Source organism: Cyprinodon tularosa, unplaced genomic scaffold (assembly GCF_016077235.1).
Source record: "Cyprinodon tularosa strain WSP-4 unplaced genomic scaffold, ASM1607723v1 ctg809, whole genome shotgun sequence".
Taxonomy (NCBI): domain Eukaryota; kingdom Metazoa; phylum Chordata; class Actinopteri; order Cyprinodontiformes; family Cyprinodontidae; genus Cyprinodon; species Cyprinodon tularosa.
The window spans coordinates 122360-137064 of NW_024039573.1; the positions used below are offsets into that span (position 1 = coordinate 122360).

At 50.5% G+C, this 14705-nt stretch overlaps 1 protein-coding gene across 1 annotated transcript in view; it reads right to left on the minus strand.

Moving 5' to 3' along the window:
- Positions 1-14705, minus strand: part of dse (dermatan sulfate epimerase) — a 59316-nt gene that overhangs the window by 29671 nt on the left and 14940 nt on the right. Inside the window, 1 exon segment of the mRNA XM_038271755.1 lies at positions 1516-1769. Within this exon segment, the coding sequence (XP_038127683.1) occupies positions 1516-1769 (254 nt within the window).

Genomic DNA, 14705 nt, shown 5'->3' on the forward strand with positions numbered 1-14705 from the left:
GTGTGCCATGAGGAACCATTTGTTTTCCTAGAACTGGTGGCTGTTTCAGGACCACACTGATACTGGTAACATCTACCAAGGATTGCTTGGACAGCTTGAAGACTGTAAAGTCCTAACAGCAACCAAATGCTTTGTTTAATAATTTCAACAAGATTTTTTAGGATGGCATGAAACAGGCAGAAATTCCTGAAAGCGTGGAGTGGGACAAACCTTCCTCACACTGATAGACAGTTAGCTACAAGGAGTTTCTCTCATGCTATTTCAAGCAATGGGTTAAGATAAGCTATTACAAGGTAGGATGCACAAACCTTTCCACAGCTAGATAACACTTTTAATGTGAAAATTAAATATTTTTTCTACCTTTATTGGCTTACTGTCAAATCCAGAAAATAATTTAGAATTCTTCCTCATAATTATAAAGCCTTGAATAACAAAACTCCATCTTATATTACGATATCTGATTGTTCCTTATGTTCCTAACAGAGCACTTCGCTCTCAATCTGCAGGTTTACTAGTGGTTCCTAGAATTTCTAAAAGCAGAATGGGAGGCAGATCTTTTAGTTATCAGGCTCCTCTCCTGTGGAACCAACTACCAGTTTTAGTCCGTGAGGCAGACACCCTGTCTACTTTTAAGGCTAGGCTTAAAACTTTCCTTTTTGATAAAGCTTATAGTTAGAGTGGCTCAGGTTATCCTGAGCTATCTCTATAGTTATGCTGCTATAGGCTTAGACTGCTGGAGGACATAGGGACCACCTTTCCTCACTCTCCTTCATTCTAACTTTATTCTTCAAATCTGGTGTATTTATTTAAGCCATAAGTTTATGTTCTTTCTACTTCTTCATCCTGGAGAAAATACAGCAATTAAGTTCTACTATAGAAAATAGAGTTGGATCTTTTCTGTTTTTCTCCTAGATATAGCCATGGGTGTAGTTTTCCTGTGACTAACAGGATGTGCTTCCTTTCATCCCTTTGGACATGAAAACCGACTCATATCTTTTCTGCTTAACTGTATCTTTTCTTTCTCTTTAGCAACCTGTGAAGCTAATTTACCGTTATCTTTTGTAATTTATAAAGTATCTAAAGCTCAGAGCTGGTTCTGTCTCCCTGAACCCCAGTCAGCCATGGCAGACGGCCGCTCACACCGAGACTGGTTCTGCTTTCATCATGTGATGACACACGTTGCAAACTGGCACTATATAAATAAACTAACTAAATTGAGTTTAATTGTTCTGTTAACAAGTAATACAAGCTTCAGTTTTAAGATTGGGGGAAATTGAGGTAATTCCTTTTATAAAAGTAGAAAAAAATGTCTGAAATTTATATGTGAACATTTTCGTTCAAAGAACTTAGTGCTTAACAGGAGGTCCTAAAATTCTTGATACATAGATGTTTTTCTCAAAGCATTAATAAAAGCACCTTTTAGTTAATAAAGTAAAAGGTGTTACTGAAGATTATTGGACAATCAGGCACTGAGTCCTGCAGCAGGTAGGCAGCAGAGACTCAGCAAACGCCTACCTTGGGTCATGTAGACCAGACTTCCTGTAAGTAGAGCCACACAGTTGGTTGGCTGATGGTTGTGCAGGTACTGGAACCCCCAGCCTCGCACATACGACTTCTCATACATGAAGCGCGTTGCGTTGCCTATCACTTGCAGGAAACGCTCCTGCTGGCCTTTATTCAAGTACTCGTACAGGAAGTCGTAGGCGGTGGCAAATCCGACCAAAGAGTGTGCCAAAGGAACTTCATCCCAGGGGGCGTCTTTGACCAACCTGCAACATATGCACAGGAGAAAGTTGGAGGAACGCCATTGGACAGGCAGCTGCATAAGTAAATACAACAACAACACAGTAAAGTCAGCAGGCTTTCTCTTCTGCCAATTAAGTCAAACTATTTGACATAAACAGGAAAACTTAACAATCAAGTAGCACTTTGAAAGCAGAGAAAAACACATCAAGAAGCAATTTAACATGCAGCTGCACCTGAACAGAATCAAAATAAAAATGCAGCATGGGCAGAATTTCTGCTGCTTTATAACAGGCTGGATTCAAAGTGTGCTGATCTGAGGGGATTTTAAAAGAGTTACCTGCCTGGTGTGAAAAACTAAGAGTCCAATTAAAAAGAAATGAACATCAGGTGTGGTGATGAAAGCTGTGGCCCCATATAAACAAACATAATGAAATGTATTAACCAATGGAGGCCTGGATATGGAGTCACTCACACAATGAAAGTGGAAAAACACTACAGGCTGATCCAACTTTGATATATAGTAGCAGCCATTCAAATGCTCAGTTTAATTCTCAGTCAAAGGTCAGCCGAATGGCAGCCCACTTCCCTCCAACTTCCAGCCTCTGGAGTGACCCCCTCTTTCATATTTTTTCCTCTGACTCCACCCTTTCACTGAATTACAGGGTCTGACCATTAGATGATGCTTCTCTTTAGATCTTAATGTCCACAAATTATGACAGAAAGAATATTTTATGTTAATTGTTTATTGATGTTTAAAAAGGAATCCTAGGGGACCAACAAATGACCAGCCAATGACCAGCCAAGGACCAACAAATGACCAGCCAATGACCAGCCAATGACCAGCCAAGGACCAGCCAAGGACCAGCCAATGACCAGCCAAGGACCAGCAAATGACCAGCCAATGACCAGCCAATGAACAGCCAATGACCAGCCAAGGACCAGCCAAGGACCAGCCAAGGACCAGCCAATGACCAGCCAAGGACCAGCAAAGGACCAGCCAAGGACCAGCTAAGGACCAGCCAATGACCAGCAAAGGACCAGCCAAGGACCAGCCAATGACCAGCCAAGGGCCAGCAAAGGACCAGCAAATGACCAGCCAATGACCAGCCAAGGACCAGCAAAGGACCAGCTAAGGACCAGCCAAGGAGAAGCTAAGGACCAGTAAATGACCAGCCAATGACCAGCCAATGAACAGCCAATGACCAGCCAAGGACCAGCCAAGGACCAGCCAAGGACCAGCAAATGACCAGCAAAGGACCAGCTAAGGACCAGCCAAGGACCAGCAAAGGACCAGCTAAGGACCAGCCAAGGAGAAGCTAAGGACCAGTAAATGACCAGCCAATGACCAGCCAATGAACAGCCAATGACCAGCCAAGGACCAGCCAAAGACCAGCCAAGGACCAGCCAAGGACCAGCAAATGACCAGCCAATGACCAGCCAAGGACCAGCAAATGACCAGCCAATGACCAGCAAAGGACCAGCTAAGGACCAGCCAAGGAGAAGCTAAGGACCAGTAAATGACCAGCCAATGACCAGCCAATGAACAGCCAATGACCAGCCAAGGACCAGCCAAGGACCAGCCAAGGACCAGCCAAGGACCAGCAAATGACCAGCAAAGGACCAGCTAAGGACCAGCCAAGGACCAGCAAAGGACCAGCTAAGGACCAGCCAAGGAGAAGCTAAGGACCAGTAAATGACCAGCCAATGACCAGCCAATGAACAGCCAATGACCAGCCAAGGACCAGCCAAAGACCAGCCAAGGACCAGCCAAGGACCAGCCAAGGACCAGCAAATGACCAGCAAAGGACCAGCTAAGGACCAGCCAAGGACCAGCAAAGGACCAGCTAAGGACCAGCCAAGGAGAAGCTAAGGACCAGTAAATGACCAGCCAATGACCAGCCAATGAACAGCCAATGATCAGCCAATGAACAGCCAATGACCAGCCAAGGACAAGCCAAGGACCAGCAAATGACCAGCCAAGGACATGCCAAGGACCAGCCAATGAACAGCCAATGACCAGCCAAGGACCAGCAAAGGACCAGCAAATGACCAGCCAATGAACAGCCAAGGACCAGCCAAAGACCAGCCAAGGACCAGCCAAGGATTAGCCAAGGACCAGCAAATGACCAGCCAATGACCAGCCAAGGACCAGCAAAGGACCAGCAAATGACCAGCCAATGACCAGCCAAGGACCAGCAAAGGACCAGCAAATGACCAGCCAATGACCAGCCAAGGACCAGCAAAGGATCAGCAAAGGACCAGCCAATGACCAGCCAAGGACCAGCCAAGGACCAGCAAATGACCAGCCAATGACCAGCCAAGGACCAGCAAAGGACCAGCAAATGACCAGCCAATGACCAGCCAAGGACCAGCAAAGGACCAGCAAATGACCAGCCAATGACCAGCCAAGGACCAGCCAAGGACCAGCCAAGGACCAGCAAATGACCAGCCAATGACCAGCCAAGGACCAGCAAAGGACCAGCAAATGACAAGCCAATGACCAGCCAAGGACCAGCAAATGACCAGCCAATGACCAGCCAATGAACAGCCAATGACCAGCCAAGGACCAGCCAAGGACCAGCAAATGACCAGCCAATGACCAGCCAATGAACAGCCAATGACCAGCAAATGAACAGCCAATGACCAGCCAAGGACCAGCCAAGGACCAGCAAATGACCAGCCAAGGACCAGCAAATGACCAGCCAAGGACCAGCCAAGGACCAGCCAATGACCAGCCAATGACCAGCCAAGGACCAGCCAAGGACCAGCCAATGACCAGCCAAGGACCAGCCAAGGACCAGCCAAGGACCAGCTAAGGACCAGCCAATGACCAGCCAAGGACCAGCCAATGACCAGCCAAGGACCAGCCAATGACCAGCTAAGGACCAGCTAAGGACCAGCCAATGACCAGCCAATGACCAGCCAAGGACCAGCCAATGACCAGCCAATGACCAGCCAAGGACCAGCCAAGGACCAGCCAAGGACCAGCCAATGACCAGCCAAGGACCAGCCAAGGACCAGCCAAGGACCAGCCAAGGACCAGCCAAGGACCAGCCAATGACCAGCCAAGGACCAGCCAATGACCAGCTAAGGACCAGCCAAGGACCAGCCAAGGACCAGCCAAGGACCAGCCAAGGACCAGCCAAGGACCAGCTAAGGACCAGCCAATGACCAGCCAAGGACCAGCCAAGGACCAGCCAAGGACCAGCCAAGGACCAGCCAAGGACCAGCCAATGACCAGCCAAGGACCAGCCAATGACCAACCAAGGACCAGCCAAGGACCAGCCAATGACCAGCCAAGGACCAGCTAAGGACCAGCCAATGACCAGCCAAGGACCAGCCAAGGACCAGCCAAGGACCAGCCAAGGACCAGCCAAGGACCAGCCAAGGACCAGCCAAGGACCAGCCAAGGACCAGTTAAGGACCAGCCAATGACCAGCCAAGGACCAGCCAATGACCAGCCAAGGACCAGCCAAGGACCAGCCAAGGACCAGCCAAGGACCAGCCAATGACCAGCCAAGGACCAGCCAAGGACCAGCCAATGACCAGCCAAGGACCAGCCAAGGACCAGCCAATGACCAGCTAAGGACCAGCCAATGACCAGCCAAGGACCAGCCAATGACCAGCCAAGGACCAGCCAAGGACCAGCCAAGGACCAGCTAAGGACCAGCCAAGGACCAGCCAAGGACCAGCCAATGACCAGCCAAGGACCAGCCAATGACCAGCCAAGGACCAGCCAAGGACCAGCCAAGGACCAGCCAAGGACCAGCTAAGGACCAGCCAATGACCAGCCAAGGACCAGCCAATGACCGGCTAAGGACCAGCCAAGGACCAGCCAAGGACCAGCCAATGACCAGCCAAGGACCAGCCAAGGACCAGCCAAGGACCAGCTAAGGACCAGCCAAGGACCAGCCAAGGACCAGCCAAGGACCAGCCAAGGACCAGCCAAGGACCAGCCAAGGACCAGCCAAGGACCAGCCAATGACCAGCCAAGGACCAGCCAAGGACCATCCAAGGACCAGCCAAGGACCAGCCAAGGACCAGCCAAGGACCAGCCAAGGACCAGCCAAGGACCAGCCAAGGACCAGCCAAGGACCAGCCAATGACCAGCCAAGGACCAGCCAAGGACCAGCCAAGGACCAGCCAAGGACCAGCCAAGGACCAGCCAAGGACCAGCCAAGGACCAGCCAAGGACCAGCCAAGGACCAGCCAAGGACCAGCCAAGGACCAGCCAAGGACCAGCCAAGGACCAGCCAAGGACCAGCCAAGGACCAGCCAAGGACCAGCCAAGGACCAGCCAAGGACCAGCCAAGGACCAGCCAATGACCAGCCAAGGACCAGCCAAGGACCAGCCAAGGACCAGCCAATGACCAGCCAAGGACCAGCCAAGGACCAGCCAAGGACCAGCCAAGGACCAGCCAATGACCAGCTAAGGACCAGCCAAGGACCAGCCAATGACCAGCCAAGGACCAGCCAATGACCAGCCAAGGACCAGCCAAGGACCAGCCAAGGACCAGCCAAGGACCAGCCAATGACCAGCCAAGGACCAGCTAAGGACCAGCCAAGGACCAGCCAAGGACCAGCCAATGACCAGCCAAGGACCAGCCAATGACCAGCCAAGGACCAGCCAATGACCAGCCAAGGACCAGCCAATGACCAGCCAAGGACCAGCCAAGGACCAGCCAATGACCAGCCAAGGACCAGCCAAGGACCAGCCAATGACCAGCCAAGGACCAGCTAGGGACCAGCCAAGGACCAGCCAAGGACCAGCCAATGACCAGCCAAGGACCAGCCAATGACCAGCCAAGGACCAGCCAAGGACCAGCCAATGACCAGCCAAGGACCAGCTAAGGACCAGCCAATGACCAGCCAAGGACCAGCCAATGACCAGCCAAGGACCAGCCAAGGACCAGCTAAGGACCAGCCAATGACCAGCCAAGGACCAGCCAAGGACCAGCCAAGGACCAGCCAAGGACCAGCAAATGACCAGCCAATGACCAGCCAAGGACCAGCCAAGGACCAGCAAATGACCAGCCAATGACCAGCCAAGGACCAGCAAAGGACCAGCAAAGGACCAGCCAATGACCAGCCAAGGACCAGCCAAGGACCAGCAAATGACCAGCCAAGGACCAGCCAAGGACCAGCCAAGGACCAGCAAATGACCAGCCAATGACCAGCCAAGGACCAGCCAAGGACCAGCAAATGACCAGCCAATGACCAGCCAAGGACCAGCCAAGGACCAGCAAATGACCAGCCAATGACCAGCCAAGGACCAGCCAAGGACCAGCAAATGACAAGCCAATGACCAGCCAAGGACCAGCAAATGACCAGCCAAGGACCAGCCAAGGACCAGCCAATGACCAGCCAAGGACCAGCCAAGGACCAGCAAATGACCAGCCAATGACCAGCCAAGGACCAGCCAATGACCAGCAAAGGACCAGCCAATGACCAGCCAAGGACCAGCCAAGGACCAGCAAATGACCAGCCAAGGACCAGCCAATGACCAGCCAAGGACCAGCCAAGGACCAGCCAATGACCAGCCAATGACCAGCCAAGGACCAGCCAAGGACCAGCCAATGACCAGCCAAGGACCAGCCAAGGACCAGCCAAGGACCAGCTAAGGACCAGCCAAGGACCAGCCAATGACCAGCCAATGACCAGCCAAGGACCAGCCAATGACCAGCTAAGGACCAGCTAAGGACCAGCCAATGACCAGCCAATGACCAGCCAAGGACCAGCCAATGACCAGCCAAGGACCAGCCAAGGACCAGCCAAGGACCAGCCAAGGACCAGCCAATGACCAGCCAAGGACCAGCTAAGGACCAGCCAATGACCAGCCAAGGACCAGCCAAGGACCAGCCAAGGACCAGCCAATGACCAGCCAAGGACCAGCCAATGACCAGCTAAGGACCAGCCAAGGACCAGCCAATGACCAGCCAAGGACCAGCCAAGGACCAGCCAAGGACCAGCTAAAGACCAGCCAATGACCAGCCAAGGACCAGCCAAGGACCAGCAAAGGACCAGCCAAGGACCAGCTAAGGACCAGCCAATGACCAGCCAAGGACCAGCCAATGACCAACCAAGGACCAGCCAAGGACCAGCCAAGGACCAGCCAAGGACCAGCTAAGGACCAGCCAAGGACCAGCCAAGGACCAGCCAAGGACCAGCCAAGGACCAGCCAAGGACCAGCCAAGGACCAGCCAAGGACCAGCCAAGGACCAGCCAAGGACCAGTTAAGGACCAGCCAATGACCAGCCAAGGACCAGCCAATGACCAGCCAAGGACCAGCCAAGGACCAGCCAATGACCAGCCAAGGACGAGCCAATGACCAGCCAAGGACCAGCCAAGGACCAGCCAATGACCAGCCAAGGACCAGCCAAGGACCAGCCAAGGACCAGCTAAGGACCAGCCAATGACCAGCTAAGGACCAGCCAATGACCAGCCAAGGACCAGCCAAGGACCAGCCAAGGACCAGCTAAGGACCAGCTAAGGACCAGCCAAGGACCAGCCAATGACCAGCCAAGGACCAGCCAATGACCAGCCAAGGACCAGCCAAGGACCAGCCAAGGACCAGCCAAGGACCAGCTAAGGACCAGCCAATGACCAGCCAAGGACCAGCCAATGACCGGCTAAGGACCAGCCAAGGACCAGCCAAGGACCAGCCAATGACCAGCCAAGGACCAGCCAAGGACCAGCCAATGACCAGCCAAGGACCAGCCAAGGACCAGCCAAGGACCAGCCAAGGACCAGCCAATGACCAGCTAAGGACCAGCCAAGGACCAGCCAAGGACCAGCCAAGGACCAGCCAAGGACCAGCCAAGGACCATCCAAGGACCAGCCAATGACCAGCCAAGGACCAGCTAAGGACCAGCCAATGACCAGCCAAGGACCAGCCAAGGACCAGCCAAGGACCAGCCAAGGACCAGCCAATGACCAATGACCAGCCAAGGACCAGCCAAGGACCAGCCAATGACCAGCCAAGGACCAGCCAAGGACCAGCCAAGGACCAGCCAATGACCAGCTAAGGACCAGCCAATGACCAGCCAAGGACCAGCCAATGACCAGCCAAGGACCAGCCAAGGACCAGCTAAGGACCAGCCAAGGACCAGCCAATGACCAGCCAAGGACCAGCCAAGGACCAGCCAATGACCAGCCAAGGACCAGCCAAGGACCAGCCAATGACCAGCCAAGGACCAGCCAAGGACCAGCCAATGACCAGCCAAGGACTAGCCAATGACCGGCTAAGGACCAGCCAAGGACCAGCCAATGACCAGCCAAGGACCAGCCAATGACCAGCCAAGGACCAGCCAAGGACCAGCCAAGGACCAGCCAAGGACCAGCCAATGACCAGCCAAGGACCAGCTAAGGACCAGCCAATGACCAGCCAAGGACCAGCCAATGACCAGCCAAGGACCAGCCAATGACCAGCCAATCACCAGCCAATCACCAGCCAAGGACCAGCCAATGACCAGCTAAGGACCAGCCAAGGACCAGCCAATGACCAGCCAATGACCAGCCAAGGACCAGCCAATGACCAGCTAAGGACCAGCTAGGGACCAGCCAATGACCAGCCAAGGACCAGCCAATGACCAGCCAATGACCAGCCAATGACCAGCCAAGGACCAGCCAAGGACCAGCCAATGACCAGCCAAGGACCAGCTAAGGACCAGCCAATGACCAGCCAAGGACCAGCCAATGACCAGCCAAGGACCAGCCAAGGACCAGCTAAGGACCAGCCAATGACCAGCCAAGGACCAGCCAAGGACCAGCCAAGGACCAGCCAATGACCAGCCAAGGACCAGCCAAGGACCAGCCAATGACCAGCCAAGGACCAGCCAATGACCAGCCAAGGACCAGCCAAGGACCAGCCAATGACCAGCCAAGGACCAGCCAAGGACCAGCCAAGGACCAGCCAAGGACCAGCCAATGACCAGCCAAGGACCAGCCAATGACCAGCCAATGACCAGCCAATGACCAGCCAATGACCAGCCAAGGACCAGCCAAGGACCAGCCAATGACCAATCTAGGACCAGCCAATGACCAGCCAAGGACCAGCCAATGACCAGCCAATGACCAGCCAAGGACCAGCCAAGGACCAGCCAAGGACCAGCCAAGGACCAGCCAAGGACCAATCTAGGACCAGCCAAGGACCAGCCAAGGACCAGCCAATGACCAGCCAAGGACCAGCCAATGACCAGCCAAGGACCAGCCAAGGACCAGCCAAGGACCAGCCAATGACCAGCCAAGGACCAGCCAAGGACCAGCTAAGGACCAGCCAATGACCAGCCAAGGACCAGCCAATGACCAGCCAAGGACCAGCCAAGGACCAGCCAATGACCAGCTAAGGACCAGCCAAGGACCAGCCAAGGACCAGCCAAGGACCAGCCAAGGACCAGCCAAGGACCAGCCTAGGACCAGCCAAGGACCAATCTAGGACCAGCCAAGGACCAATCTAGGACCAGCCAATGACCAATCTAGGACCAGCCAAGGACCAATCTAGGACCAGCCAAGGACCAGCCAAGGACCAGCCAATGACCAGCCAATGACCAGCCAAGGACCAGCCAAGGACCAGCCAAGGACCAGCCAATGACCAGCCAAGGACCAGCCAATGACCAGCCAAGGACCAGCCAAGGACCAGCCAATGACCAGCCAAGGACCAGCCAAGGACCAGCCAATGACCAGCCAAGGACCAGCCAATGACCAGCCAAGGACCAGCCAAGGACCAGCCAATGACCAGCCAAGGACCAGCCAATGACCAGCCAAGGACCAGCCAAGGACCAGCCAAGGACCAGCCAATGACCAGCTAAGGACCAGCCAATGACCAGCCAAGGACCAGCCAAGGACCAGCCAATGACCAGCCAAGGACCAGCCAAGGACCAGCCAAGGACCAGCCAAGGACCAGCTAAGGACCAGCCAATGACCAGCCAAGGACCAGCCAAGGACCAGCCAAGGACCAGCCAATGACCAGCCAAGGACCAGCCAAGGACCAGCCAAGGACCAGCCAATGACCAATCAAGGACCAGCCAAGGACCAGCCAATGACCCATCAAAGAAAGTGGGGAAATTTTAAATGTCTACTACTGTAATGTCCTTAAAACAGGTCAAAATGAGGCTCACTATTGTGTGTGGCCTCCAGGTCCCTGTATGTTCTCCCTACGCCACCGGAGCATGCTCATGATAAGGTGGTGGATGGTCTCCTTAGGCATCTCTACCCAGACCGGCACTAAAGCATCTGCCAACTCCTGGACAGTGTGTGGTGCAACGTGATGTCTGTGGATGGATCAAGACATGACATCCTAGATGTGCCCAATCAGATTCAGGTTTGGGAGCAGACAGGCCAGTCTATAGCATCAATGCCCTTATCTTGCAGTTACTGCTGACACACTACAGCCACATGACGATAAGCACTGTTCTGCATTAGGAGCAACCGAAGACCAAACGCACCAGCACACAGTAGTGGCCATTTAACATTTCCCCACTTTCCTTGATGGGCCCTTGGCTGGTCCATGGGTGGGCCCCTACAATTCCTTTTTAAACATCAATATTTTTTTACAATATTCTTTCTGTCATGATTTGTGGACATGTTACTCCTGCAGAGAGGCTCTGCAGTTTAAACTCCAGGTGCCTATAACATCAAATCACTGACTTTCTTTAAAGTTGTTTTTTATATATCTATACACACATTTTGCGTGACGTGCAAAGGTCCTTATTTCTGAGCATGGCTGATGTTACAGGCTGCGTGTTGAATAGAGAGGCTGCATTGGAGCAGATAAAATGTGTATAAATAGGATAAGAAGGTCACTATGATAAACCGTAAACAGAACTGAGAGCGCCTTATAATTTACTGACATCTGCCACAAGCATACGGTCATGACTCTGATCGCTATCAGCTAATGTCCATCTGAGAAAAGCAGAGAAGCTTCACAGGAACTGATGTTTGATAAATGAAGCCAGTGTCATCTCATTAATACTGGCTGATAAGTGTTTCTAGAGAAGCTGAAATACTAAATAATGTCGATAAGATCATTGGACTTGTTCAAAGATCAGAGCATTAAACCCTAAAATCCATGGTGAAGAATCTCTTTAAATAAAGAGAAAGATAGAAAGGGAGAAATTGTTATTAAAGGAAAAGTCCAGTCAATACGTTCATAGTGAACGCATCAGTTTTACACTGAAAAAACGATCTAGAAATAAGTAAAGATTTATTTCATTTAGCATATTTATCCTTAATTTGAGCAGGTAAATGAGATAGTTTGGCAACGGAATGAGTATTTTTACTCTTAGAATAAGAAGAATAAGCACTTGAAACAAGACAGTGCAATTTTTTTTTCTCATTTTAAATGTCTTGGTCCATTGGCAAAATGTCTCTTTTATCTCCTCAATTCAAGAAGAAATGCACTTATTTTAAGAAAAAATTACTTATGTAGATTTATTTTTTTTGCAGTGCAGAAATACATTTTAGAAACACTGGAAAAACGATCTAGAAATAGGTCAAACTTTCTTGGATTAATTGTATTTACCCTTAACTTGAGCAGGTAAATGAAATAGTTTGCCAATGGAATGAGTATTTTCACTCACAATAAGATAATTAGATAATATGCACTTAAAATAAGTATTTTAAGTGTAAATTGTCTTGTTCCATTGGCGAAATGTCTCTTTTACCTCCTCAATCCAAGAACAAATGCACTTATTTTAAGAAAAAAATGATTTATCGAGATTTCCATTTTTTCCAGTGTAGGTATAAATAACGATCCATTGATTATTTCTTGCTGACTGGACGTTTCCTTTAAAACAGGACGAAGGGTCAGGATTTGGATCAGACGTTAATACCAGAAATGTGTCAGAGTCACAGGCAGCGTAATGGAAAAGCAGAACAATGTAGAAACGTACCTTTAACACAGTTGTCTGAGCAGCTTAGACTACCAAAATGTTCTTCATTTGCTAAAATGCTGCTAAGATCTGAGGTCATAGCTGTCGCCCACTTTGAAGTCATAATGAACTCGTTTTATGTTCCACTTTCTGTACATTCCAGAACTCTGACCCTTTTCCACAGGGATCAGTAATCTGGCAGAGGGCAAGACTTCTAACAAACCGTCTGGTTGCTGAGATTAATCGGAAATGTCCTGTTTGCCTCACTTTGTCCATATGGCAAAAACAAATAGAAAGGCCAGCTGAGTCAAACTATGTTAAAGCAAACAAAAAGAAATCAGTCCTGTGTTTCCTCAGGGTGTCTGAGCAAACTGCCCACCAATCTGTCCCAGGATGGAGGCTCTCCAATAAAACATGGTTCACAAAGTAGCTGCAGACATAATTGGAGGTCATGAACACCACAGCTGACGGCTCTTGGAGTCGCTCGGAGCGGTTTAGTGACCGTGATGAAGTGCGGCCAAGGGGAAACTGTGTGTGCTATTAAGATGTGAAAACATGCTCAGTGGCTTTTCTTCTCTGAACCGATTTTATGATGAAAAAAAGGATGAGAATTTCACTAAAGTGACTTGGTCTGAACCCCCTTTCCTCAAAACAACAAAGAAACAAAGGTTTAGTGGCTGGAAATCTCCTTGGTTCCTCCCTATGAGGGGAGCACAGCAGTTTATGTCTGGGGTAAATCTTAGCTTCCATCTGGAAAATGTGTGGAAGAGTTAAATTCCTTTTGGTCTGATTGTCTGCCTCTGTTAGAAACTCTGGAGCAGCAGGCATGTTTCACATCTTCTGCGCTGGCGAGTTCAAGCGAAGGGAAAAGTACTGTCGACAGCAAAACATTCAGACCAGGAACAGGACCTGGCCAGACACCAAACCAGTTACTCCCCCTTTTTTCCTCCAACAGCGTAAACATTTACAGCATCAACAAGTGGGAGGAGGAAAAATGGCGTCTCAAATTAGGACTGTTGTCCAATTTCCATAAACTACAGGCTGCACAGGGGGGAGCCGGGTCACTTATCGCACAGCTTCTATAGGAAGATGGAGAAAGTCCACATAAGTTCGCAGAAGAGAAGAGTTAGAAAACTATTGACTTTGCAGCTGAAGCAACATGAATGCTGCAGTTAAAGATTTCCAAAGAGGAAATCAGTTTAACATTTTTTTCCAATATCTGTTTATTGCTAAACATTAAAACACAAATATGATTTATTTTAAACCTATTCTAAACCAATGACAAGTCTCTGTCCCCATTGACACATTAGGCTGGGCATACACTGTACCATTTTTCAAAAATTGCACGAAGCTACAGCTCACATTCAGGGGCGGATTTAGGAAATTTGGGACCCGAGGTAAAGACAGGCAGGGGGCCCTCTGGATGGAGAAGACAAAACTTAAAACAGACCCATTCTACACATAGAGAAATGTTAATAGAATAGACATTATCTGTTCTAGGTTGTGTCCCTCTCTTCTTGTCCCTTTTCTTCTTGTTTTCCTCTCTATGTTTTGTACATAGCTGACTTTTCATGCTGTCTCTAAAGGAATGAAAGATTTTTTCCAAGCACTAAGCTCACTTAGCTGATTGCTCCTTCCTGTGTTTCCAAAAAGGCCAAAGTAAATAACCCAGTCCTTCTTTTCACTGTAGACAAGCCATGATCTGCTTCTCTGTTCTCCATTTTTCATTTGGATGAAATAATAGCTGCATGAATCATGACAGCAGACCAGATAGAGGAGAGCAGGAGGACTGTACGTCTAAAACCAGGTGGAACTCAGCTCCGCAGTGAGGTGGCGCTACTCTGACTCGTCTATCTGGACACCAAATCAGTAGAAGAGGAACATGAGGCTCACTAGAGTGAAACGCGCTGCCTTGGCAATTTGTGCAATTTAGTGCTGAAAGCCCTAAAAAGAAAAGGCAACAACATATTTGGACAAAGACATGGCTGAGCAAACATGGCTACTACGGTCTGTCAATTTTAGAAAGAACTCCATTTCACTCATTGCACCCCCGCCATGCTTCTGTGTTTTCCTCTGAGAGGAAGAAGAAGA